The 25273-nt window shown below is 50.8% G+C and overlaps 7 protein-coding genes across 7 annotated transcripts; 4 read left to right on the forward strand and 3 right to left on the reverse strand.

Annotated features, from left to right (window-relative positions):
* Nucleotides 1-1448: 1448 nt before the first annotated feature.
* Nucleotides 1449-2168, forward strand: PENARI_c006G09499 (uncharacterized protein; the record flags this gene model as incomplete). Its single annotated transcript, XM_022630541.1, has 2 exons — nucleotides 1449-1737; nucleotides 1813-2168. 2 exons carry the CDS (start codon nucleotides 1449-1451, stop codon nucleotides 2166-2168), a joined length of 645 nt encoding a protein of 214 aa, XP_022490002.1.
* A 653-nt stretch (nucleotides 2169-2821) lies between these two features.
* PENARI_c006G00152 (telomere repeat binding factor family protein) lies at nucleotides 2822-5688 on the reverse strand (the record flags this gene model as incomplete). The annotated part of the gene is made up of 4 exons (XM_022630099.1): nucleotides 2822-2867; nucleotides 2923-3978; nucleotides 4030-5350; nucleotides 5571-5688. 4 exons carry the CDS (start codon nucleotides 5686-5688, stop codon nucleotides 2822-2824), a joined length of 2541 nt encoding a protein of 846 aa, XP_022489744.1.
* A 1018-nt stretch (nucleotides 5689-6706) lies between these two features.
* Nucleotides 6707-8429, reverse strand: PENARI_c006G05963 (TMEM165/GDT1 family protein; the record flags this gene model as incomplete). Its single annotated transcript, XM_022630369.1, has 3 exons — nucleotides 6707-6774; nucleotides 6836-7757; nucleotides 7824-8429. The coding sequence occupies 3 exons, from the start codon at nucleotides 8427-8429 to the stop codon at nucleotides 6707-6709; spliced, it is 1596 nt and encodes a 531-aa protein (XP_022489856.1).
* A 2340-nt stretch (nucleotides 8430-10769) lies between these two features.
* Nucleotides 10770-13115, forward strand: PENARI_c006G04657 (putative MFS transporter; the record flags this gene model as incomplete). The annotated part of the gene is made up of 3 exons (XM_022630307.1): nucleotides 10770-10974; nucleotides 11037-12866; nucleotides 12928-13115. 3 exons carry the CDS (start codon nucleotides 10770-10772, stop codon nucleotides 13113-13115), a joined length of 2223 nt encoding a protein of 740 aa, XP_022489912.1.
* Nucleotides 13116-14067: 952 nt separating this feature from the next.
* PENARI_c006G00352 (putative MFS transporter) lies at nucleotides 14068-16354 on the forward strand (the record flags this gene model as incomplete). The annotated part of the gene is made up of 8 exons (XM_022630105.1): nucleotides 14068-14310; nucleotides 14369-14480; nucleotides 14542-14804; nucleotides 14855-15197; nucleotides 15254-15316; nucleotides 15375-15579; nucleotides 15639-15933; nucleotides 16151-16354. The coding sequence occupies 8 exons, from the start codon at nucleotides 14068-14070 to the stop codon at nucleotides 16352-16354; spliced, it is 1728 nt and encodes a 575-aa protein (XP_022489809.1).
* Nucleotides 16355-17141: 787 nt separating this feature from the next.
* PENARI_c006G01065 (uncharacterized protein) lies at nucleotides 17142-21223 on the forward strand (the record flags this gene model as incomplete). The annotated part of the gene is made up of 3 exons (XM_022630137.1): nucleotides 17142-17606; nucleotides 17711-19176; nucleotides 19276-21223. 3 exons carry the CDS (start codon nucleotides 17142-17144, stop codon nucleotides 21221-21223), a joined length of 3879 nt encoding a protein of 1292 aa, XP_022490029.1.
* An 887-nt stretch (nucleotides 21224-22110) lies between these two features.
* Nucleotides 22111-24833, reverse strand: fluG (uncharacterized protein; the record flags this gene model as incomplete). Its single annotated transcript, XM_022630427.1, has 3 exons — nucleotides 22111-22340; nucleotides 22409-23672; nucleotides 23730-24833. The coding sequence occupies 3 exons, from the start codon at nucleotides 24831-24833 to the stop codon at nucleotides 22111-22113; spliced, it is 2598 nt and encodes an 865-aa protein (XP_022489632.1).
* Between the last annotated feature and the right edge of the window lie 440 nt (nucleotides 24834-25273).

The raw sequence follows: 25273 nt of genomic DNA on the forward strand, positions 1-25273 counted from the left end.
AAATACCGATTGAAGCCTTCATTATCATAAATTATAATATGGCTGAAATCTGCCACTTCTACTGCCATCCGTGTAGCCTCGGCGAATTATACTGAATTGTTCGCCGGAGCTTTGCCACACGGCATCTTCCCAGTATATGCCCTTGTAGAGATTAGAGAGCTCTTTAATATCTGATCTCATTCCGTGGCTAACATTGTCGGAGTCCCTCGCTTGTAGGTATTATCTGGAAGTGCGGCAGGGCTATTGATCATCACTACCCTAACCCACCTTGGGCGAATATACCGCGGGGAACCTCTACGCAATTGGTGTATCCAGAGCAAAGTGCAATCGAGCGATAGATGGCCCCTAGATGGTTGACCGCCTATCATTCGTTGGCTTCTAGTCTATAAATAAGTTAGTCTGGAGTGTAGTCTCCGCTGCCCATCAGGTCGCCTGTGTGATGCTGTCTTCTCTGGAGCTTGACTTTGGGTGTCCCTTTTGGATGAAAATCTTTGCTTTAAATCACGAAACTCTGTATATAGGGATCGTCGGTAGGTCAGTACAAATCGCAACATCGTGGATAAATTTGGGGCGATCACAAGCCATGTGGTTTTCTCCACTGCTGGCAGCTCCATAACTTGCGCAAAAATTAGGATCCCCATTTTTATTAGAAAGCCCAACGATAAGCAAGAAATAGGAAAAGGGGGAGACACCGATTGACAGGGAATGTCTGGCCAAAAGGGAGAAAAGGTTCGAATCAACCATGGGTCAGCCATCGAGTTACCACAGAGCTTAAAACCACCCCTGATGTCGAATGATCGTAGCTTCTACGCTTGTACAGGTTCCCCATGTGTGACTCCAATTTACTACAGTAGGATACTTCAAAATGATGGGAATGGAGCAAGGGCTAACCAGCAGCAGTGTCAGCTCTCTCTCTAGGCAACACCCACTTCAAAATCCCTTGATACTCGATCAAGTTAAGGCGGAAAACCAGAAACACGCGAACTCATCCTCGGTTTCAGTTATTTGACCCCTTCGGCCCCATCCACCGTCATTGGCTTCTCGAAAAGGGAAGCAAGGCGCCACATCTGGGGATGCCGAGCGGGCGATCATCAGCTTGCGAACCAATGGGACTCCGACGGAAGTTCAATAGAGCATGTCGCTTAGTGTTTCAGGATGATCACTAGCTTCCCTCGCTCGATGACTAGAGGTTTGCGATGTCATCGGTCCCAGCTGTACTCCACAGAAAAATCATCGAAAAATTAGTGCCCGGGTGTTCCTGCGACTGAAACAAACGGGTCCTTTAAAGAAGCTTGTCGGTCCCTTTTTTTTCCCTCACGCCTCTCACTCTACAACATTTCCCTCTCTAGTCGATCTTTTTCTTTAACTGTCAAATAGAACTATCGATCTTTCTTATCACAACAACACTCTCTCTAATTGAACTCGAATACTTCCAACTACCACCCAGAATGCATACCAGCTACATTATCGCGGCCCTTGCCCTCGCTCTTCCCGTATACTCGACCCCTTCGGGAAATGTGGGCTGCTACTCCGACGCTGGTTCTCTGAAGAACAAGGGCCCCTACAGCTACCAATCCCCCGGATACTGCGAAGATGTCTGTTTACGTGACGGTCACAAGGTCGCCGCCCTTACTCGTGGCAACATGTGCTACTGCGGCGACACCCTTCCCTCGCAGTCCGCCAAGGTCGATGACGACAAATGCGATCAGGTGTGTCTTGGATACCCCTCCGATAGCTGTAAGTCACTCGAAAAGCACATGCCGCATGAACAAACCCAAGAACAACAACTGACCAATTTTTCCATCTATATAGGCGGCGGCAAGGATACCTTCACTGTCTACTGGATTACCAAAGATGATGCGGAAAACATCTCTCCAGAGAACAGCTCCACTACTGCTGCATCCACCGCTGCCACCGCTGCCACCGCTGCCGGTGGAATCATCGTCGCGCCAACTGCAAACTCCGCCCCAAGTGGCATCGTGACTACGCCCTCATCTGTGAACTCCAAGGGCGCCAGCGCAATCGCATCCAAGTCCGCTAACGCCGCCTCTACCGCGGCCACATCGGCCACCGCTTCAGCCTCGCCCACCAACAACGCCGCCGGCACCATCCAAGTCGGATCCTCGCTGATTGGCGCCGTTGTTGCCGGCATGGGCTTGCTTCTCTAAGATGTCCTGGTCTTGAAGCTTCGGTGATTGGAACTGCAACTGTACTATCTTTTGTTTGTGTCCTTGTAATTCGTGTACATTGCATGTACAGATATATACCCCTCGCTGGTTGTCGACAAGCTCGTCGTGATATCGGGGATAATATCCTTCCTTTTTGACTCCCCTGTGCTTAACCCGCTGGTCGGGTCGGGATGGATGCATTTACTGCCTCTCTTGGGATGGGCATTCTACACTCGTTTTATATTGTGGGTTCAATACAACCACTTTAGATTAGCATTTACTGCTACCGAATGGACTTCGATATCTATTTCGGGAATTTCAGAACTTGCCAATAATCTTAAAGAGCTAGGTTAGATGTTCTTTTGCATATTATTCCACATAAGCCCTTGGACACGTAACTGTCCAAGTTGATGCCGAGAACTACTTTAAGAACTCATTTGGCCTTGAAGTGAGAAGGGAAGTAAGGACATCATAGCATTAGTATCCACTCGTCGACGAGGGCTTACACCAGCCAAATAACGATATACAAAAAAGAAATTGACGAAGCGAAAAGAATGAAGAAAGAAACAAGAATGCCGCACATTTGGTCCTAGGGTATCTCGAAAACATAAAAACTACCGAAAAGCTCAAGGGGGAGAAAATGACTGGAAGTTCTACTTGGGGGCGTGCTCCAGTCCCGGAGGAAGCTCTCGTCCCTCTCTGTAGAGCAAATTGTCAGCAATGATTATAACACTGGGGCGAAAGGATGTCTTACCGAGTGAACTTGCGACGCAAATTGCGCGCGCGGTCCTTCAGGTTCACCTGGCTACGGGACTCGAGCCTCGGCCCGCCCGCAGTCGCAGGGCACAAGTTGTCGTGCTTCTGAATCTTCGCGTATGAGGAGCCGAACTTAGCCATGAGTTGGAGCAAACGCTCGTCCTCCACTTCAGTCCACCGATTGTTGGCCTTGCGAGTATAACCGCCAGAGTGCCGGTTAAGCTGGGCCTCCCAACGCGATGTGCTGGCACTCTTTTCGGCGGTGTCATCGGCCTGGCTTCCATTCACTGGAGCCACTTCAGCAGAGGGTTGCTGGGATAGGCTGGTCTCATTCAAGCTTGATTGGAGCTGCTGGGCCGCGCTTTCGGACCTCGTGCTAGCCTCAGTACGTTGTTTCTTTGCCGCAGGGAAGTTTTGCTGAGGTTTTTCGGCCCTGCGATCGACATCGCGGTCATCATCTTCGAAAGCAGCATCATCAGAGAAGTCACTAGAGTAGGAGGTGCGTCGAGCTCGCTTCTTCTGGTTGGCGTCACTTGGCACTGGGTGTTGTCTCTCTGCGCTCTGGCCATAAACGGAACTGATTGGCGACACTTGGGCACGGCTCTCCTGGGCATCAATGAACCGAGGACCTGCAGGCAGAGTGTTTCTAGCGTGTAGTCTTTCTGTAGCTGTTCGCTGCGTGCGTTCATCGCCCGGCGAATCGAACCATCGGCCTGGGTTATGGCTGACCCGATTAATCCTCGCAGAGGCCGAGGGGCTGGTCGAGGCCATGATTCCACTTTCTTGTTCCCGGCTGAGATCCAGTTCCTCGTCGTTGTTATGCAACGTGGAGTCTTCCGCAAGGCTAGGATATGTGAGGTCCGGTGATTGCTGGATCTCGCGCTCGGGGGACTCTCGATTAAAAGTCGAGGGTCCGGGAAGGTCCCCGTGGTTCGTGGTTCCTGCATCCAGAAAACGATTGGGTGCCTGCGACTCAAGGACAGACAAATCTTGTTGACGGCTGTTATCCATGCGGTTCTTGAGAGCTGCCATGGAGGACGAGTTTCGATAATGGCTACACGAGAAATGTTAGCAGCTGGAAAGAAGGAGATTTTGCTTCACATACCTCTTGGACTTCCGTCTTTCAGGCTCCATTCTAGTAGGTTGTGCCTGAGCGCGGGCAATTTGTTCGGAAGACTTTTGAGGTGTGGCCCCTGGCTGGGAAGTCTGGACCTCGGGTTCGTGGTCAACAACGGGAGCCGGTTCCACAGTGCGTACCTTTTGGGGCGACCGGGATTGCTGGATACGTGGTTCTAGGGCACGGCCTTTCTGGGGTGTAGACAACACCGAACCTTGGCGCAGGTTGGCCGGGCCGACCGAAGCTGAAGCCAAGCGACGTGAAGACGCTCTTGTCGCCTGGTCATCTGAAAGACGCTTCAGGTCTTCCTTGATTTCCCTGTCTCGCCCTTGGATCCAGCGTGCAAGCTCCCGCTCGAAGAAGCGCAGTTTGTACAACCTTTTCAGGCTGTCAACGCCGTCATCATAGATTTCATCGCGAAGGTCGCCGAACCTCTCATACACGGCTTGTTGGAACTTTTCGGGCAGACTCTCAGGAAGATGCCCATCCTCATCCTGCAGGACATCAGGCAAGTTAAAGCCCCTGAAGGAGGTAGGTATTTCTTGGTTGTCATCTTCACCAGGTATAAGGTCCATGCAGAATATCTGTCGCAGGATAGCGAGTGGATCAAAGTTTCTGAACTCACGACGCCTTTCCAGCTCCATTATGAAGAATTGGGTTCGAATGTTTAGAGCGAGATCGAATGTCTCCTGCTTTAGCTCGGTTGCTCCAACTGCGCCAACGGTGGTTCCGTCCGCAAAGCGGTCCACGAAGCACGCAGGAAACTGAGCATCCAGATCTTGGATGACCTGCGACTTGTCCTCGGTGCCGAGGCTTGGAAGAAACATGTTTAGGGCCAACAGAGCACAGTTGGTGAGATATAGGCTTGGAAGGGATCCCTCCAGCTGAGCGGATGAAAGCCGTTGACGGAATTCGGAGATGTCTAGAAATGTCCTGCCTTGGCGGACAAGAGGCAAGTCGCCCAATTCGTCTTTCATGCCTTCAACGAAACGCCTGAGGCGTTTGCGATTCGGGTTGGTGTGATCAGCGAGTCTTTTAGCCTCCTCTGCAAGAATACTCGGCATCAGATCCTGGGGGATGATCAGTCCCAGGACATTTATCGCTTCTTGTTGGACATGAGGCAGCTGTCTTGCGATCTCATCGGCGACGTGAGCATTATTGGGCTCCAGATCATTGGGGCCCAAGGTTGTACCGGAGACATTAGTGTGACCTTCATGATTCTCCGGCGACTCAGGTACAACTTCGCGACGACTGGGTGTGGGATCCCTCGGGGAACTTGTCAAAGGCTCTTCTGGGAGGCGGCTCAGCCCTGGATTGAGTCAGAATAAATTCCGAAGTGGACAATGCAGGTACAGAGAATTAATTAATGCAGTGAGACACGAAAGCGCCAACAATAACAAAGAGCATGAGAAACCAATGAGTCTTCAGCCCTCGAGTGAAGGAAGCCATACTTCATGAATGCCAAAACAAGTGTGGTAGGATAGGACAAGCTCAGACTTGAAAGAAGCAACGAGGATCAAGTTTCTTACAGTTGCGCCCAAAAGACACCCCAGTGCCAATGGCACTTTTGGAAGGTAGGACATTATCAACATCTCGGCTTTGGCTCCTCGTGATTCGCCGTGGGTTTGGTGACGCGGTAGGAGCCATGAAGGCGGTGTATCTTTTCACGTGGAGAACCCTCGCGTCGCAGCGTTGTTTGCGATCAGATTATCTCTCCTCAACAAAGACTGGATAGATCAAGAGTCAGGCCAAAGAAAGCGACCTCTTCTAGATAGCCCTTGCGTGGAATGAAGCGAATCTGATGAAATGTGGTGATGATAGGAGTGGAAAAGAAGAAATGATGAGGGTTTAGGGGTTGTTTGCCAAGAGACAGAGGGCTTGGCGCGTATCAATATTCTTCCGTAGGATATCAGACCGCTTTGGGCTGTCACCTGACAACGGATGTCAGGAAAAATGATAATCCAAACCCTAACCCTCCAGACCCTAACCTTAAACCCCAAACCCTCCCCTTGAAGCCATTTCCCAGGATTAGTGAGAACGCCGAGCATGGTCGGCTGCATTGTTTGGCGACTCTGCCGGCAGAGCGGCAGAGCAGCAGATGGCCAACTCCCCTCGCCTGAGGTCCATGTATGTACCTGTCCACTACAAAACACCCTAGATTTGCTTCCCTTCTAGGGAGTAGACTTAAACCATATTCTGCCTTTGGCAGCACCATTTCTCGCTCATAGGCCGAAGACACTGTACATTACACCATGTTCAAGAGGTGTCAAAGTTCCTTCTCAAGGCTGCAAGACAGGATGCAATAGAATCTGGTATCACTCTTTTTTTGGGAAATAAGCACTTCGGAGACCTGTGACGCTCACTGTAGTGCTGCATCCGTAGAGCCTTCATAATATTTGGTGACATGCTGACCACAGCCTGTTTCTTTGATCAGGGATTGCAAGGAGGGTACATACTCAGACAACAATACTCTGACACACATTATGCCCATTACTTGAAGGATTTGTCACATTGAAAACCTGGCTATTGAGTGGACCAGACACAGAATTATATCATTAAAACAGAGATATGTCACAAAGATGCAATCGACTTTTACAAGCAAACCAACCGCCAAAAAATGTAAATGAGGACCCATAAACACATAAAACCGCGGATATGCAGCGCTCTAAAAGATGGCTTCTATGAAGTAGATGACGCCAAAAACGAGGAATGCAGCAGCACCGCCAAGAGTCACTGAAAATGTCATGATTAGCTTTGTTCTTAAACAAAATAAGAGGATAATATGGATACATACCAACACGCATGCTGACCCGGCCAGCGATGGCCCGACCACCAATTACGGCGGCGGCTGTGCAGATTCCATGACCGGCACTGGCTCCGATGGTCACCCACCAGTAGTCCTGTCCGGCTGCCATGGCGATCGTGGCGATCTGGCTGCGGTCACCCCATTCACCGAGGAAAGTCATAGCAAAGGTCTGCACCCACGCGGGGCTGAGAAGCAGCGAGAAGAGGTTGTTCAAGCCCGAAACGAGATCGTTTAATCGCTGACGGGGTCGAGGAGAAGAGCCACGGGACGAGGAAGAGGAGACACTCTCTGGAGGAGAAGGCAGGCGGTTGCCAGAGCCGCGGGTCTTGGGGCGGCCAGCGCGACCGGCCTCGAGAGAGTGGAGAGTAACCGAAGAGCGACGGCGGTCCATACGCAGCTGCTGGTGCTCCTTCTCCTCCAGTTCCATCTCAACCTCGCGCATTTCTTCGCCGACACCCTCATCCGGAGACATTTCACGACCTTCCTTGAGCATCTTGATGCCAAAAATCAGGAATAGAATAGCAGCCATGAACTTGGTGAAGGTCTTCGGGATTAGAGTAGGGACGGCATGACCTAGAACAGCTGAGAGGACTGTCATGCCAATCAAGGCGCTGAACGCAGCTGTGAAGACCACCAGACGGGGGTGGCGCATTGCCATGAGGGCAGCAACAAGGAATGTCTTGTCACCGATCTCAGAGACGAGAATCATCGTGAAGGAGAAAACGAGGGAGTGCAGCGAGCTGCCTTGCTCGGGGATGTCAGAGCTTGAGTCGTGGTTCAATGAAGAAGAGCTGGAAGATGAGCCTGAACCGAGAGAGCCATGCTCAAGAGCGAGCGGATCATCGTTGACCATGGCCGGGGGCTTAGGGTGTGGGATATCGTGTGGCTTTTCCGGTAAATCGGCGGGTTTCTAGATACAAATTAGACGAGTTGTGGACGGGGTTTCGTCACACTGCCAATTGAGGAGAAATCTTACCTCAAGCATCCCAAGAGTACCATCACCCTCTGCAGACCGACTTCCACTGCCAGTGGATGTACCATCGCTGTCAGACCCCAACTTCTTTGTCTCGCTGTGCGGCAATGGAGGCGCCTCCTTCGGGCTACCAGGCACCTTTTCGGATGCGTATTGATTCCCCTTTCCTTTCTCCGACACACCACCTTCGGTGCCCCGAGTGCCTTCTTTCGGGCCCGCACGATACGGATCGTCCATGACGCCGCCGTTCGAATGCGGGATCACCTTCCCATCTTCAGTGCTGATGTGCTGCGACGAGGGGATCTTCGTGTCGTATGAGACTGGGTCAATATCCTCGCTTCCCTTGGCGCTCTTGCGATCCCGGTCTCCGCTGGTTTCCACCCATGGGCCAGCGTGCGGTCTGCCATCCTTGCCATCCACGGGGACGTCCAGCGCCCCCTTGGCGACATTGGATGCGACTGTGCCTGAATTAACGGAGGGAGAATTGACATCAGAAGCACCACGTGAAACCCGCAAATTTATATTGTCATTATATGTGGCGTCTGTGAATGCGGCCGAGATGGCGGGAAGGAGGAAGAGAAGGAATGACGACGACGGGTTAATCTTCATTGTGTCGGCTTGTCCCGTGGAAGGAGTGAACCAGGGCCAAATTGGAGATGATTGAAAAGAGAATCGATAGCTCCTGAATGTCAGAAGAGGTAAGAGACAAAAAGTTGTTATCGAAAGTGGGTGAATTCTTTGATGCCACGACACCAAGTCGGGTGTGGAGATTCGAGGCCAAGACCACGCTGGTCAGGCAAGTATGAATGAGCGACGTAGGAAGAGACAGAGATATTAAAATGAAATATGTCAAGCAGATCAAGGAAATCAAGGAACTACAAGAGACAACACGAGCTATTTCCTGTCTGGAAGGCAAAGGGGGTTCACGTGACCGCCCGGAAACGGGCTGTAATCCCGTCGATCTGATTCATCAGACGCAATGGGCGAGTTGGACACTACCATTCTGCTGTGGCTTGTTTCACGATTGGGAGACTGCAATATGCTTGGTGTGTCGAAAGCCTACTGCAAGATGTCACAACAGCTCGTTGCTTAAGTTCAACACAGGAACATTTACATCCCACTATCTTGAACTGGGTACACAAAACAAGCTCCTTGTTACAAAAACGTAGATCCTGTCCTTGTTCCAATGTCCAATATAGTACAATGACTATCTAATGCTGTGTAACACCCAAATCTCTTGAATTCGAATGAACTCTGCTCAGGTTCGTAACAATATCATTCCCGTCTTCCCCTGCAAGGTACGCGATCTCAACGACGCGTCGATCGGGGCCCTACTCAATGCCGCGGAGAAACTTATATGTTTCAAAAATGCCAGGAACGCCTCTGTGGTGATGTTGATTGGACCGAAACGGGTTGAAGAATGTAACGGAATATATAACCCACGAGAGTAGTAGTCGTTCAGCCGCAATTGGAACTCGACATTGTAAAGAAGCAAACGATGCTACCTAGAGACATCCAATGCCAGCCATAATGTTTATTTTCCATGAAATGTTTGGACTACAGCAGCCCGTCAACCAAATCAAGTAAAAGATCCATAAATAAATACCCCAAAATAGTCCGTCGATCCGAGCCGATAATACCCTGACCTAAGGCATAAGTGGCGTCTTTTTTCATAGAGATGCGAATGGATTGCCCAGCATACAGCATCGTACAGGACAACAGCTCAAAGGACAGATCTCCATAGGTGACAGCATAGATAGCCCGAGCGCGAAGGCAAAACATTGACATCCAACGGTATAGAGAGCCCCAAGTCTGACTCCTTCCCCCCGCAATGAGCGATCTGCACAATGACGGCAGCCAAACGCCCATCAAGTCAGCTGAGACCCCAAGAGACATCATCTGAGCAATCAGCGCCGAAACTCCATTGAACACATGTCACTTTATATCCTCGAATAAGCGCAGCAAAACTCTTCCAGCGAGCGCCATGTATGCTCCGAGATAGGGTGGCTTGGCATGCCACCAAGAATGGCCGCGTGCATTTGGCAATTTCGTAGTATTGAGTGCTATTAAGCTTCACCGTAGATTGACACGGACAGGGACCGGATGCCCATGTATGTACAACGTGGTTGAGTGCATATAATTCCGTTTCAAATTGCATTATCTTGCGCGTAGTGCGTGGCCCCAGCTCCACTTGCTCAAGAACAGTGCTTACTGGACCCATGAGATGCGTATTAACGACATCGTGCTTGGGGAAGGTTGACACTGCCCGGAAACGGTGCGCTTATCGGGGTTTGATGGAGGACCCTGCGCTATGCTCCGGGAAATTCATCGGCGCTATACATATACCTATGCGAGAGGATATTTGATCTATAACCTCCAAAGCAAAGATACTCGAAGGCTACCTGGATTAACCTCAGCACGTGTGCGACCGGCATGGTACTAAGCGGGTACCTTGAGACGACTCACCGCCCCCCCCCGCTGCCACATGAGATCGTCAATCACATCATTTCTTTTATCTCACTGCGCATGATATAGAACTGCCACTATATATTACCTCGGGTTCTCACTTGCTTTGATCTTTACAAACTATGCCTTCAAGTGGTTCTTATCCAACCCCTGGGCTGATTCGCAAGCGTTGATCCCTTTCTCCTTTATCATCCTTATCAGTCGAGCATTCATATTTGGGCTGTTTCGCGAGGTTGTTCTTCCCGACGGCATTTTTGGGCTTGTAACCAGATTCCCGGCGTTGACCGTGAGGGATTCCGGTGTGTCCTGTTGGCTACAGTATCCAAGATAAATGTGAGTGCTCCCCGAGTCATAACCTCATCGTCGAGTCTTCATTTCCTGGTGCTTGCATTGGACCCAAAGACCCTCGCTAATATGTGTATAGCTCACTTGTTTCGCAAAGGGACTAGCCAGGTTACCTCGGCTCTAGTTCCTCTGCACAAAATGGTATCGCCTGCAGAAGGCCGCTTATCAACGGTGGAGGAGAACGTGGTGACGGATCCTGTTGAGCAGCAGCCTACTACTTCACGTTGGAAGCGGTTATTTGGAGGAAAATCGACAGAAGATCCCGAGTCTGGCGAGGATCGGAACTATCGCGCAAAATCAACGTTGGGGATTCTCAGTGACAAACAGACAGACGAAGTCCCTGGTAAGTTGAGAGTTGATCTATATACAACATATGAAAGGAGACTGACCTGTGGTTGATATAAGGAACGGTCCTTCTCCTATCATCGAATCGCAATGAACCTTTGGGCATGAGACATCAGCCGCACCGGACCTCAGCATCCTCTATTTCGTCTTACAATCGCTCACGATCTACCTCTCGATCCCGGTCCGTGGTGGCAAAGAAGAGGACACCCGATGGACAATTTGTACTCGATCCGCAGCCAGATGACTCTGTGAATGACCCTTTGAACTGGCCTGTATGGCAGAGAGATGCCGCGCTGCTCTCCCTCGGCTTCTACTGCTTGATGGGGGGCGGTATGACACCAATCTTGGCGGCTGGATTCAATGAGGTTGCAGATGAGTACAATGTTAGTACACAGCAAGTGGCCTTCACTACCGGGTTCTACATGTTGGGCCTGGGTCTGGGATCAGTCGTGATGTCACCCACTGCGATTCTCTATGGGAAACGACCTGTCTATCTCCTGGGAGCATCCCTGTTCATCATCTCAGCAATCTGGTGTGCTGCCTCACCGAATTATCCCAGTCTCGTCGTCGCTCGCATTTTCCAAGGCTTCGCAGTGAGCCCCGTTGAGTGTCTTCCATCTGCTACCATTGCCGAGATTTACTTCTTGCACGAGAGAGCCTACCGAGTTGGCATTTACACGCTACTACTACTGGGTGGAAAGAACCTTATCCCTCTAGTGAGTGCTGCCATCATTGGAGGTTTGACCTGGCGCTGGGTATTCTGGATCGTCGCGATTATCGTAGGCGCATGTCTGGTATTACTGTTCTTCTTTGTGCCCGAAACATTTTGGGACCGAACCCCTCGCCCTCGCCAGCATAAGCACAAACGTCCACGTCTCCCAGGCCGCAGTGTTTCTGACCTCGTCCATCACGGATTTCGTGGGAGACGCCCGCACGTTCAACTCCCGGAAGAACCTGCTGAGCCTATGGATCACTCAGAATTGAACTTGTCACCAAGAAGGTCCAAGCATGCGCATGTTGGATTTGCAGATGATCAAATGGAAGGTGGAAGCCGTGGAGTGGACATAGAAAAGACCGACTTCGCAGCCGGTGCCGAAAATACCACCGCTGGTGATCAAATCATATCCGAAAACTCTACTCCGGCCACTGAGAAGGGTAACGATTCCCTGCAAGTGCCACCTCATGCTTTTGTACCTGGGGCAAATCCGGATGACTTGGAAGCATCTCGTCCGGCCGTCTCGCCTGCAAGGTCCGAGTCACAAGAGCCCGCTGGGCCACCTTTAACCGCAACCCTACAATACACCAACCGACTCCGTGAGCGCCCGAAGATCCCATTCTCTCAGCTCCTCAGGGTATGGAATGGAAGAATCGCACAAGACAGTTGGTACCGAGTCGCTGCACGACCCTTCGTCCTGTTCGCTTATCCATCGGTGCTCTGGTCAACAGTGGTCTACGCACTGTCCGTCGGCTGGTTGATCGTGATATCGGAGTCCATTGCACATCTCTACCAAGGCAAAACACACTACAACTTCACCCCACTTCAGACTGGCCTGGTATACATCTCGCCCTTTGTCGGCGGTCTCTTGGGAACTGCAGTGGCCGGCAAGGTATCCGACATCATCACGCAATATCTCACCAAACGCAATGGCGGTATTTACGAGCCCGAGTTCCGTCTTGTGATGGCAATCCCTATCGCTTTGTCCACTGTCATTGGGTTGATGGCATTTGGTTGGAGTGCTGAGATCAAGGACAACTGGATTGTGCCTACTATTTTCTTTGGTCTAATCTCCTTTGGCTGCTGCTTGGGCAGTACCACTGCCATTACCTTTTGCGTGGACAGCTATCGCCAATACGCTGGTGAAGCGCTTGTCACATTGAACTTTAGCAAGAGTATGCTACCCCTACCCTTGATTATCATGTTTCTTTACCCCAGCTGACTGTCTTATCACAGATATCCTCCACGGCCTAATATTCTCCCTTTTCATCGTGGACTGGCTGGACGCCGAGGGTTCCCGTGATGTTTTCCTCGTCATCGGTGGTATCCAGCTGTTCTTCATGCTCCTGACGATTCCAATGTACATCTATGGCAAACGAGCTCGCATGTGGACAGTGCGCAAGCAGCTCATGGAACGTTTCTGATCTAGATCATTGTTTTGTTTTTTTGCGAAATATCTTCTAGTTTGCATATAGTTAACTTACACAAACACCATGAGATTCTTGACTGTGGCTGTTGTCGTCTCGGCCATTTTCGCATGTCTCTTCCGGCGATTTACATAGCGGGAGCACTCGGGGGTTCATGGAATCATCGGGGTCTGTCTTATTTCTTTTCGGCGTTTGCATCTAATCTATCTTAACGATTAATCCATTACTGAATTCTCAGTAGCATCCGTGGATGTGTTGCATATACCTACCAGGGGTGGTTACGAATCCGCACAAATTGAAACTCCGCGAATAGAGTTTCCGCCAAGATCAGATAAAGACCCCCTCCTAATTCCGAGCGTGGTCTGACACTGACCGAGCAGCGGAACGGATCTCGGACCCATGTGGTCTGAGCCTGTTTATAGAAAAAGAATCTACCACAAACGGGACTAGAGAACCTGGCGAAGGCTCTGAGAGGAACAGAGCAATGCATGGAGGATTTTACTGTGGATCTACAAACTGTTCTTAAGATTACTGTTGGAGAACATCCCAGGCTATTTCCGCCGACGTTCCTCCGATTTGGAGCGCTGGAACCTTAAAAAACTCGATTGAACTCTTTTTAGGACAAACCCCCGATCCCGCTTCATCTTATCTGATTGAGACTCCGCTGTACCATTCCTCAAGACGTATGCTTCCCTGCACATTTTACGTATTTCCCCGTCAGCCAAGAGTCTCGGACTTGTGTGCCATTCTCAGCTCACCATGCCGTTTCCTGCCAAGAAACTGCTGGCCCGCTGAACCTTTTTATCAATCTCCGATATCGATCGGCGTATAAGTAGTAGGGCGGTACTCGGAGATTTGGGTTGGTCCAGAATTTTATTTACCTTGTTGACACAGTGCACCACCTATCCTTGTGCTCCTTTTCCGGGATCATTCCAGATCAATCGGGATCATGCCTGTCGGCGAGTCGGTTTCGAAGACAGTGGTGGATGTGGTGTCAGAGCCTGCTGCTAAAGACATATCCACCCCCTCGGAGGAATCATCTGACAATGACAATGACAACGACTCTGACGATGGGAGGAGTCCCCCACCACTACTTGCAAAGCTATGCGCTGTTATTTTGATATCGTGCATTAGCTTTGGCTCGCACTGGAGTTCTGGTGTCACGGGTGCTATGAAAAGCACGATCAAAAAGGTGTGAAAGCATTCGTCGATGTAATGTGGAAGGCCAGCTGATGATTTCTTTTTCGCAGCAAATGCACATTGACAATGTTCAATTCTCACTTCTAGAAGCAAGCGAGAATTTCATGGCCACAGTGCTGCTTCTGGCCAGTGGTATAATTACCGACCGAGTCGGCGGAGCAGGTATGTTAATGAACAACAATCCCCAAACCCGCGAATATGCTGACCATCGTTACTTGGATAGAAATGATCGTCTACGGAAACATCGTGTACACCATCGGGTCGATCCTCGTCGCTGCTGCCACGACCGTGCGCTCGTTCAACTTCATGATCGGAGGTCGGATCGTCCTTGCGCTGGGGGACATCGCCACACAAATAGCGCAGTACAAGATGTTTTCTTCCTGGTTTCCTCCTAGCAATGGATTTGCTTCTACACTCGGGTTTGAGCTTGCGATTGGAAAGATCGGTGGATTTGTCGGGAAATCAACAGCCAATATCATTGCAAAGGTAGGGTACCCGGATCGACTGCCACGGAACAAAGCCTAATGAATGGACAGAACACCGGTAACTTCGCATGGGTATTTTGGACATCGGTCTTCATGAACATATTCACGAACATTGCCAGTGCTGCGTTCTGGTTCTTCAACAAGTACTGTAATCGCAAGTACAAGGGCCGGTATGACGCAGCAACCAAGGAGCAACTCACAGAGAAGAACAAGAAGTTCGAATTCCGCAAGATGTTCGAGCTACCATGGATGTTCTGGTCTATCATGGCATTCTCTGTGTTCCAGACGAGTTCAGCCACGGTCTTTAGCCAGAATGCGACTGAGCTGGCTGAAAAGCGGTTCAATGTTGATACCATCAAGGCAGGTTGGTATAGCTCTCTGTCGCAATATGCAGGTATGGTTTCACTAGAAGAATGGTTGCAAGATTGGGTCCGGGCTGACAATGAACAGGGTTCTTCCTTGTTCCGTGTGTGGGTATTTTCATTGATGTGCTCGGAAACCGAGCATCTATCTGTGAGTTTGTCAAGTCAAATCCAAAATGATCGCCGCTTAACTAATTTCGGTATTCCAGTGTTCACCTGTGGTCTTGGTATGCTGTTGAGTATGGTACTCATCAACTTCGCGACATCCGAAGCAGGCACAGGAGCTTCGTTCGGCATCTATGCCATTGCCCTGTCCTTTGGACCAACTTCGGTCATTGATAGTATTCGCACCACGCTCTGGCACCAATCGGTTTTCGGGTCTGCATATGCATTGAAGGTCACCATGAACAACGCGTAAGATTGACCATGTCCCCGCCATTGAGAACAAGAGCTGACCTTGGTGACCATGACAGGATGAGCATCATTATTCGCATCATCACCGGGGCTCTGCAGGATGCGGATGATGATTCATACCGCCGGGTGGTGCAGGTATACCTCGTTCTTGCTGCTGGATCCTTGGTGGTTGGCTCCGCCATTCTGATCGGCTCTTTCATGACCGATAATCTGGCACCGCTTCAGTGGACTCGACAGAAGCGATTGAGTTCGGGAGCGGCAGTTATTGACAGGATTCGAGAGCGCAGCTTAGTCACTGAGCACCGTCGCACACGCAACATCTCCATAGTCAGCTTTGGAGGGCTGGGGCTGTTGGTACTCGGGTCGTGGGTGGCATATATTTGGGGTGCAGTTACGGGCAATAACTCGTAGGGGGTTTGAGGCTCCAAACATGTACTTTGACAATGACTGTTAAAGGCTTTGTGGGACATCAATCTCGGAATTCCAGGCTAATACCAATTGACAGCCATTGCTATCTTTAGCTGGTAGTGGAGTTGATCGCCCATAAGTCATTGCTTATCTGGGTACATAGGGTTCTCACGCAGGTCGACCATTTAATGTTGCCACCGGCGTCATAGGCTTGAGCGGCGCTCTTTCAGGGCACAAATGGCGCACGGCTGGCTTGAATGACGACATGGCTTGCTGCGGAATGCCACTAGATGCAGATTGTCCATGCTGGAATACCGATACTCCTCGCAGTAAGGGCAAGAAGATGGACACTGGAGCAAAGAGTTGACTCTGAAGCATTGGTGATGGTAAATGCTGAGTTGGCCCTGGTTCCACTTTTTCCCTGCTCGGTGCCTGATCTCCGGGGCCAATAATGTGGCCTGTGGCTGAACCAATAGTCTTTAGCCTCAGGCCAGCCACTGGGTCATCGTTGGACGTCACAGCCACTCAAACCCTCTTTCTTCCACATTCGAAGATCCTCTCGCCGCTGTGGACGCCCTCCTTCAAGCCATCTCCGCTATGTGCTCCAGTGCATGGCCCGGCGTGGGTTTGCATTCTCTGCCAATATGTCGATCCCACAATGCAGAGCAATCCCACAAGTGGGAGAGCTGATGAAGCGGTGGAGCTCCAGTAAATGACTCCAAATGTGCACCGAGCGTCCGATCTCACTAATCAAATCATATGGAGCATTTATCCCCTCATCCCCTCGCCAATGCCCGTCCCCACCTGACTGATTAGATTCCTGGCTGCGTGAGCAGCCGAATTTCTTGTCATTCCCTGGAACCGGTCTGCGTTTTCACCTGACTCGCTACTTTTTTTCTTTTGGTTGCATGTGGAGAGCAGCCACGCCGACCTGAAATTCCACTTTTCTCTCCATTTCGCCTCCGAGTGATCAAGCCACGCCGACCACTTCAACACTTGTCTCCCTTTTCCGTCACTCCTTTTCCGTTGCTGCCGCTACTGCAAACCGAACCTCACGACCCTCGTCGCGATTCTGACCGTCCCCTCAAGTTTCACAACCCGGAGTACGAGGATGCGCAACTGCATTCTTATTTCTCCCACGCTATCGGCAAACTATGGAGGACCCTAAGACCAAGCAACAGGTTCAGCACAATGCAGAGCGCAGGGCGAGGGAACTTTACCGCTACTACCAGCCTGCTACACGAGCTGGCGTGGTCCCGTCTTGGCTTCCCACGGGCGATGAGTACCCATTTTCTAGTCCTTCAGGAAATGTCGACACGCCGCCAATCTCTGAAAGCTCGGCGCCTTCGGAAAGCTGCAGAGTACGCCCATCGACCGCAATCGGAACTGAGGTCCTGACCTTGGGCACCTCGAACAGTACCTTGACCTCATTTGCCCAGCTGGCGGCTTTGCGCCTGGACGTCGAGCGAGTTTTCATTGCTGTGTTGGATCGCGACCGACAACATATCATTGCCGAAGCTACAAGAACCCTGAACCTGAATGACGCGTCAGTTCACGATGACAAAGACAATATCTGGCTGGGCGCGTCCGATACCCGCAGAACATGGAGTGTGTGCAAGGTAAGTTCTGCTCTCTCGACGAGCCGGCACAAACGGAACCCCTGTCAAACTAGATCATATTGATCTCAACCCTCATTTCTCGATTTTGACGCTTGAAACGACAGGACACTGTTGCATTGCCGCCCAACCGCCGCGAGACCGCAAACTATCAATTCTTAATTGTGAACGATATGAACGAGAATGATCGTTTCAAGCGACTTTCGTTTGTCGAGAACGATCCACACTATCGGTTCTATGCGGGAACTCCCTTGACCACCGAGAACAATATCAATTTAGGCTGCTTTTTTGTGTTGGACAGCAAACCTCGGGACGGATTGACACCCCAGGAGAAGGACACACTGGGATCGCTATCAATGCTTGCCATGGGCTATTTGAAGGTTTGCAGACAAGCTTCAGAGGGCCGCCGGGCGGCACGCCTCTCCCGAGGATTGAGCTATTTTGTTGAGGGGAGTTCGAGCTTTGTGGACAGCGTGGACATGTCACGCACCGAGAGCACGGCTCCTCAATCAACTGGGTCTTATAAAAACAGTGTCTCGGGCGGCTCACGTGGAAATAGCGTGGAGGATGGATTCCAAGGGTCATCAAACAGCCCGCCGAACGAACGCTCCATCGATTCAAACCCGTCTAATCGAATCAAGGTCTCACGCGGCTCCCGGGACAACAGCGCAGACGACGCATCGCAAGCGGCACTGGGTAGTCCACCAAGCGATAGGTCCCTCAGCAATGATGCACAATCCTTCAGTTCCCAACGCTCCGAATCAAAACTGGACACAGTAACCTCCGGTACGGGCATGGGGAGCTCTCTGCCAGAATGGTTGACAAGCAGTGGCCAGAATCGTTTACCGCCAGATGATTCACAGGCGAATTCTTGGTGCTTCCGTAGGGCTGCAAACCTACTTCGCGAGAGTCTTGACTTGAACGGCGAAAGTGGTGTCATTTTCCTCGAAGCAAATAACAGCCCCACCTTGGACATCAATAGCGGAAGTGATTGCTCTGATTCAGGTGGACCTGCTCCCGTGTTGTCAGCGTCCACGAACGAGGAGCCCTTCGCTCCCCAGGCTGGCTCAATGGCGACATGCGCTGCGGCCAACCTGGACCGATCATTTCTACAATTATTGCTCCGTCGCTATCCCAGAGGAAAGCTCTGGTCTTTCCATCGCGATGGGCTCATCTCAACATCGGATGATGATGATCAACATCCTCAGGATAACAAAGGCCCCCTTACTCCTACCCATAGTGCCTCCAGCCAATCTCCATCTGATGCTCCACCACCTCCACCACCTGAGCCTTCAAAGCTCACTCGGAAACGGCGAAAGGCCGCGGAGAACAGTATCTTGAACCAGTACTTCCCAAATGCCACGCAAATCATGTTTGTGCCATTGTGGAATGCCGTTGCCTCTCAATGGTTCGCTGGGTGCTTCTGCTGGAGTACTGTCGAGACCCAGGTGTTTACTAGCTCAGTCGAACTGAGCTCAGTGCTTGGATTCGCATCCTCTATTATGGCCGAGTATAGCCGCGTTGAATCTCTCATCGCCGATCGACAGAAAGGCGATTTCATCGGCAGCATATCGTAAGTATTCCCCTACAGCCTTGTTTTGAATCCTTAAAAGTTTTCCGGAGTTTTCTCCGGGTATACGCACCAGACACCGCATACTGACATCTGTTTCAGGCATGAACTTCGCAGTCCGCTTCACGGAATTTTGGCAGCCGCTGAATTTTTGAACAGTACTCATCTAAACGAGTTTCAAGATTCATTGCTGGAGACGATCAATGCATGCGGTCGGACCCTACTGGATACAATGAACCAAGTGCTTGATTTCAGCAAAGTGGTATCCCTGGAACGGACATGGAAATCATTGAAACGCAGGAAAGAGAAACCACTCGATTTCAAAGGAACGGATAAGCTCGCATATCATCTCGACACATACGTGGCCACTGATCTCGCCATCCTGGCCGAGGAAGTAGTGGAAGGCATCTGTCTTGGCCATGTATATGGTCAAAGCTCAACTGCGTCAGCTGATCTACCCGTATTGATGCCACATCACCCAAAGTTGCAAAGTGTACGGTCCAATGTGGAGGTTGTTATGGATGTGGCGTATGGGGATTGGATCTACCGCACCCAGCCCGGTGCTTTGCGCCGCATTATCATGAATTTATTTGGTAATGCTATGAAGTATACGGAAGCTGGCCGTGTCACTTTACAATTAGAAGCGTCGAGTCAGTCTGAAGGACGGTCCCGCCGGCAAGGCCTCGAGGACTTGGTCACGTTGACCATCACTGACACTGGCAAGGGTATATCGGAAGAGTTTTTGCGCGGCAAGCTGTATACCCCCTTTGCCCAGGAGGATCCTTTGGCGGTGGGAACTGGTCTGGGGTTATCCATCGTTCGAAGTTTGGTCAAGGCCTTGAGTGGAACCATTCGCATTCGTAGCCGCCCTGGAGAGGGTACCACTGTACATGTGTCGCTCCCTCTAGCCCGTCCTGTTGGCAAGGAGAGTCCGGCTATTGAGCCATCTGGGCAACTTGTTCAGCATAGAGAGACTCTGACCCAAACTCTTTTGCTTCGCGAAGGGTATCCAGGGAAACGGGCCGTGATCTGGGGAGTCGACCCAGCTGGGGTGACGGATCATTCCAATTGGTCTGAGATCGCTCGTTATCTTACAGACTGGTACACCATAGAGCTTGTCTCGTGGTCATCTGAAAGCACCGTCGATATTGTCCTGATTGATGAGAACGACTTGCCACAATTCCGCGAGATCACACCAGCGGTCACTCTACCCGCCCTTCTCATCCTGTGCCACAAGTCCGTGGATTATACCGGTGCGCTGTCCGAGTGGTTGCCTCTTGCTTCTTCAGTGCACATCATCCGGCGTCCTTGCGGACCACACAAGTTAGCTCGAAGCGTGACGAAGTGTCTATCACAGAATCGATCGGCATCTGCGACACCTGCATCCGTCATGCAGCCAATCGATTTGCCTATTCGAACTTCATCACTACCATTTGCAATGCCTTCTCCCACCAGTCCTCCCTCTTCTGCCGGTGCCAGAAGTGCCCCGGAATTGAAATTACCAGCAACCCGCCCCGTGAAATTGCGTACATCACCAGGAGCAGAGCCATCCGTGATTTCCTCATTGCCCGAAGAGATTATTGAAAATCCCTTGCCTTCGCCATTGGTGGGTGGCTCAACCAACTCTTCACACTTGGCGCGCGTACTGGTGGTGGACGACAACCTGATCAATCTCAATTTGATGATGACATTCTTGAGAAAGCGCCAGCTCACCGTACTTGACGCTGCCGAGAATGGCAAGCTGGCTGTGGAGGCAGTCGAGCGCATGAAGAGTGGATATGATATCATATTCATGGACATCTCCATGCCTGTCATGAATGGCTTTGAGGCTACCCGTGCTATTCGTTCATTGGAAAAGGACGAGGATGGCCGTAAGCCTGCCATCATCATCGCCTTGACAGGGCTCAGCAGCTCACGCGATGAGTCTGACGCCATGGCTTCTGGTGTCGATTTGTTCCTCACTAAGCCTGTCTCGTTCAGGGAAGTATCACGGCTTCTGGGTGAGTGGGAAAAGGATGGGATGGAGAAAGAACGGAGTTTGTCTTCTTGAACAATCGTTTCGTGCTGAGATGGCATGCAAATTTTGTTATTTTGCCGTTCCTCGTTCTCCCCAGCCATTCGGGATCCTGACCTCGATGGCTTCCTGCTTCTTGGGCGTCGCATGGCATAATGCTTTCGCCGTCTCTCTGCTCTCCTCGCGTCTTCCCTCTTCCCATCTCCTCTTTGCATCTTTGCACCCTCTACTCAGCACATTTTCCCTTTCTCCCATCGCCTATTCACCCATCCACAATCCCCGACCATCCATTACTCTTAGCCTCGTTTGCCATGCTTCATGGTTCCAAACCCCTCTTTGTTTGATCAAGTGATCAGTATTGATTCTGTTATTTTAACATAATCAATACTATCATCTCACACAATGAACGCAAAGATCTCTTGTCTATTTTATTGTCCCTCTTCTCAATTCTCTTCCTCTCACCCTCTTCATCCCACATACACGCTACAAAAATCATCTTGTTTGAAATATTTACGATTTACGCAGTCCATTGTGACACTTCCGGACGAAGCTAGATACACGGGAAGCCACGGCCGGAGTTGATTTTGCTTACATTTGTTCCCCTTCTCCTGATTGTTTCGTTTCGCTTCTTGCATTCATTTCGCATTGCACGGCAGCATCGATTTAATCATCCGGGTGTTAACGCCCTCATTTTTGGTTGTTTTAGCCGGGATACTTATGTACACATACTTAACCGAAAGAAGGTGTCGTACTGCTCCACTGAACCTGTGAAATATGTGCAGGAATTTGGCATGAGGGCAATACGACATGGAAAAAAATCTTCATGATCATACTTGTTCACAATATAATATACGAAAAATGATATACATACTTATACTCTCACCACTATCACTGCGTCCATTGGAATAAGCATTTAGGGCTGTTTAATACCGCTCGAGAAGCCACAGGCGGCGTTCCTCTTCCGGCATGGACAACAAACGAGCAGATTCAGCCCGTTTCACGATAGCGTAGTTCCTGACAAGCTCCGGCCCCAGCACAGCCTTCAGAGATTCATCGCCGCCTAGCGCTTCAAGGCTCTCAGCGAGGGACTTAGGCAGCGGAGTCGTGACACTAAGTGTCGAGCGTTGATCGGCAGAAAGAGTAGACGGGTCAACTGTAGGAAATTCGTCAGTCTAGATCCATGAAAGTAACGGGTTACCAATGGCGATGGATATGACATACCAGTACACTCCCGCATAGTCAGCGGGGTATTCTCCTTCAATCCCAAATAACCACCAGCGAGAATAGCAGCGAGAGCAAAATACGGATTCGCCAGCCCGTCAAGAGATTTAATTTCCCAGTGACCAGGCCCGATCTTTCGAACTGGCGTTTCGCGGTTCTGGAAGCCCCACGCGACCCATTCTGAGCCGGACCAGATACCCGAGCGAATACGGTCGTAGCTTGCATCTTGGGAGAGAGTGAAAGCCATGATCGCCGTGTAGTGGGCGAGGACTCCGGCGAGGAAGTTCTCTTCACGGGTGGGAGGAGAGATGGACACGTGGGCGTGCGCAGCACTGCCTTCGCCATTGGGAATAGGACGGGGATGAAGCGTTGCGCGGAGACCGTGACGCTCTGCGACGGCTGTGATGACTTGTCTAGCTGCGATGAGAGAGTCGACGGCGGCGAGAGGTGCGAGGGGGGGAAGGATGAATTCAAATTGGCCTGGTGCGGACTCGGCGTGGAATTGTTCAAGGGATATACCAATGGATGCCAGGGTGCGGTGGATCTCTTCCAGGAGAGGGACAAGGCGTCGCGTGTCTACTGTCATTTGGGACCAGGAATGGTTGGTTGTTGCTGGTGTATAGACTGTCTTGCCGGTTTGTCCCTTCGTTGGGGTGAGGAATACGACCTCGACTTCTAAACCACATTGCACGGTGATGTTGTGCTCTGCTTGAAGTTGGTTCACTATTGTTTGTTGCGTCCTTCGTGGGCAAACATCGAGTGACTCGTTCGTTTCTGAGTGCCAGAAGGTCATGACTGTTGCGCTTGGTGCAGCAGGCTTTGCCATGCTTCCATTGAGGAAGAGGCTGCTGAGATCGGGTTCGAGGTAGAATTGACCCGTGGTGGATCCATCCAGGGTCACTGTATCATCTTGCAGTATAGAGACTGCTGCGAGCGAGATCCCAATCCGCCGTTGCTGTCTGGCGATCTGGGTGAACTCGTCAATTGGGAACATGCGTACTCTGACTGTGGCGGTGTAATCAACCCATTGCATCCAGACGTACTCGACCTCCGGATGTGCGCGAATAAATGCATCCAGTGCATCGGATTTCGTTGTTAGTTGGCTTTTGCTCGTTGACAGCGTGCCCGAAGGAACGGCAGGTGTGTAACCCGGGGTCATTTTCAGTCCGTAAAGGCGATTAGAGTTATGGAAAAGAATGTCGGCAGCAACTTTGATAGCCTGCGGAGTATTATAGTCGCCCTTTTGGACATAGTCAACCAATACCTAAAAGGCAATGGAAATAAGTATTGAACAGAGAAAACAGAGTAAATCGCAACTTACTGTCTCGAGAGCCTGGCGGAACTGACGATTGGCCAGCCAGAACGTCTCCGGATGAAAGTGTCCATCCGTACTCCAGAGCAAACGGTTGGCAGGGGTGAGCTCTAAACTCTGTCGCAAGATATTTTCCTGAGCGTCTCGGCTGACCATGGGAAATACCTCGCCAAGGTCTAGGTAGACATTGGGGTACACACAGGCCAGATAACCTGCTTCCCGAGTGTAAGGATATGCCGAGTGCAACAGAACGATATCTGCCTTCGAATACTGGGCAATCAGCGGCTGCAAATATGCCGGGTTAGCTCGCACCAGGTTGATATCATCATCACCCAGACCCGTGTGAAACTGCAAGGGTTTCACAACACCGGCCATTTTCTTGAACGAAATGGCCTTCAATGTCTGCTGGACCAGCCAGTCATTCAATGGCTTATCCTCTACTCGGAAACCAGACCTTGTAGTCCCAGAATCAAGAGTGCGCACAAGTGAGCCTGCCAACGTAGTATCATCGGAGGAATAAGGATCCACGTCCAACCCCGTACGGTAACACACAACCGATTTGAAGCCAACAACATTGGGGTCTTCCATTGCCTCCGAAAGGGCATTCTGGAATCGCTGGCGGAAATTGTTCCAAACCGTTTCTCCAGCCTTGCGCTCGCTACTTGCCAGCTGAAGGATCAAATCCGCCGCTACGGCTTCAATGCGGACAATGCGCTTCGTAGTTGAGACAGTGAAGCTATCATGCCAGTCAAACTTTTCGACATCTTCATCGTCGCCGAGAAGGTCATCTAATAGAAGTGCGTGGGTTCCTTCCAAAGATCGGCGGATCAATCCGTCGTAGTCCTCTCGGACCCATCGGTCACGGGCTGACTGGACATCATCCCAGTTTTCGCAGGGGCAGCCATACAACTCGGAAAGCTGGTTCGTGGCTCTTAGCAAGGGCAAAGTAGTGCGGGCGTTTTCCAAAGCTTGACCGTGGGCTTCGGATGTAATGGCTTCCAGTGGGTAGCTGTCATAGTCGGTGGCGGACTCCCGGTTCAGCAGGTTGTGTGCATGGTTGTCGATGATCGGATGATGCTGAATGAGATGACGAAGAGGATCAAGTCGGTCCATCATTGGAAATTCAATAAGTGGAAGACGTGACGAGCGGCGAAAAAATGATGTTACTCGATTGATCTTGAGCGTTTTTCGTTATCTCGAGCCTTGCTTATCGGAGAGCAAAGAATGCGGATAACTTGTACAGCTTATCAAGTGCACAAGGATATACTATGTAGGCTATGAACTAGTATGGCTGTGAAGTTGTGAAGTGTTGTGAAGCGACAAGTAGAACTTGCTTATTATAAAGGTCCGTGCGTCGACCATTCCCAATGCGGTTATCTCTACGAACTCATACTGCAACGTTTTGTTTCCTCTTCTCTCTTCTACTAGGCAAAATGAAAACGTAGTGTCTTTGGAACTTCTATGTTGGCTGTTTTCCGTTCGATATATTCTTGCGGAATTGAGAGTGGACTTTAGTGGAGAGGCTAGTGAATGGGCTACCCTAGAGCGGAAGG

This window comes from Penicillium arizonense (assembly GCF_001773325.1).
Source record: "Penicillium arizonense strain CBS 141311 chromosome Unknown PENARI_contig006, whole genome shotgun sequence".
NCBI classification, from domain to species: Eukaryota; Fungi; Ascomycota; class Eurotiomycetes; order Eurotiales; family Aspergillaceae; genus Penicillium; species Penicillium arizonense.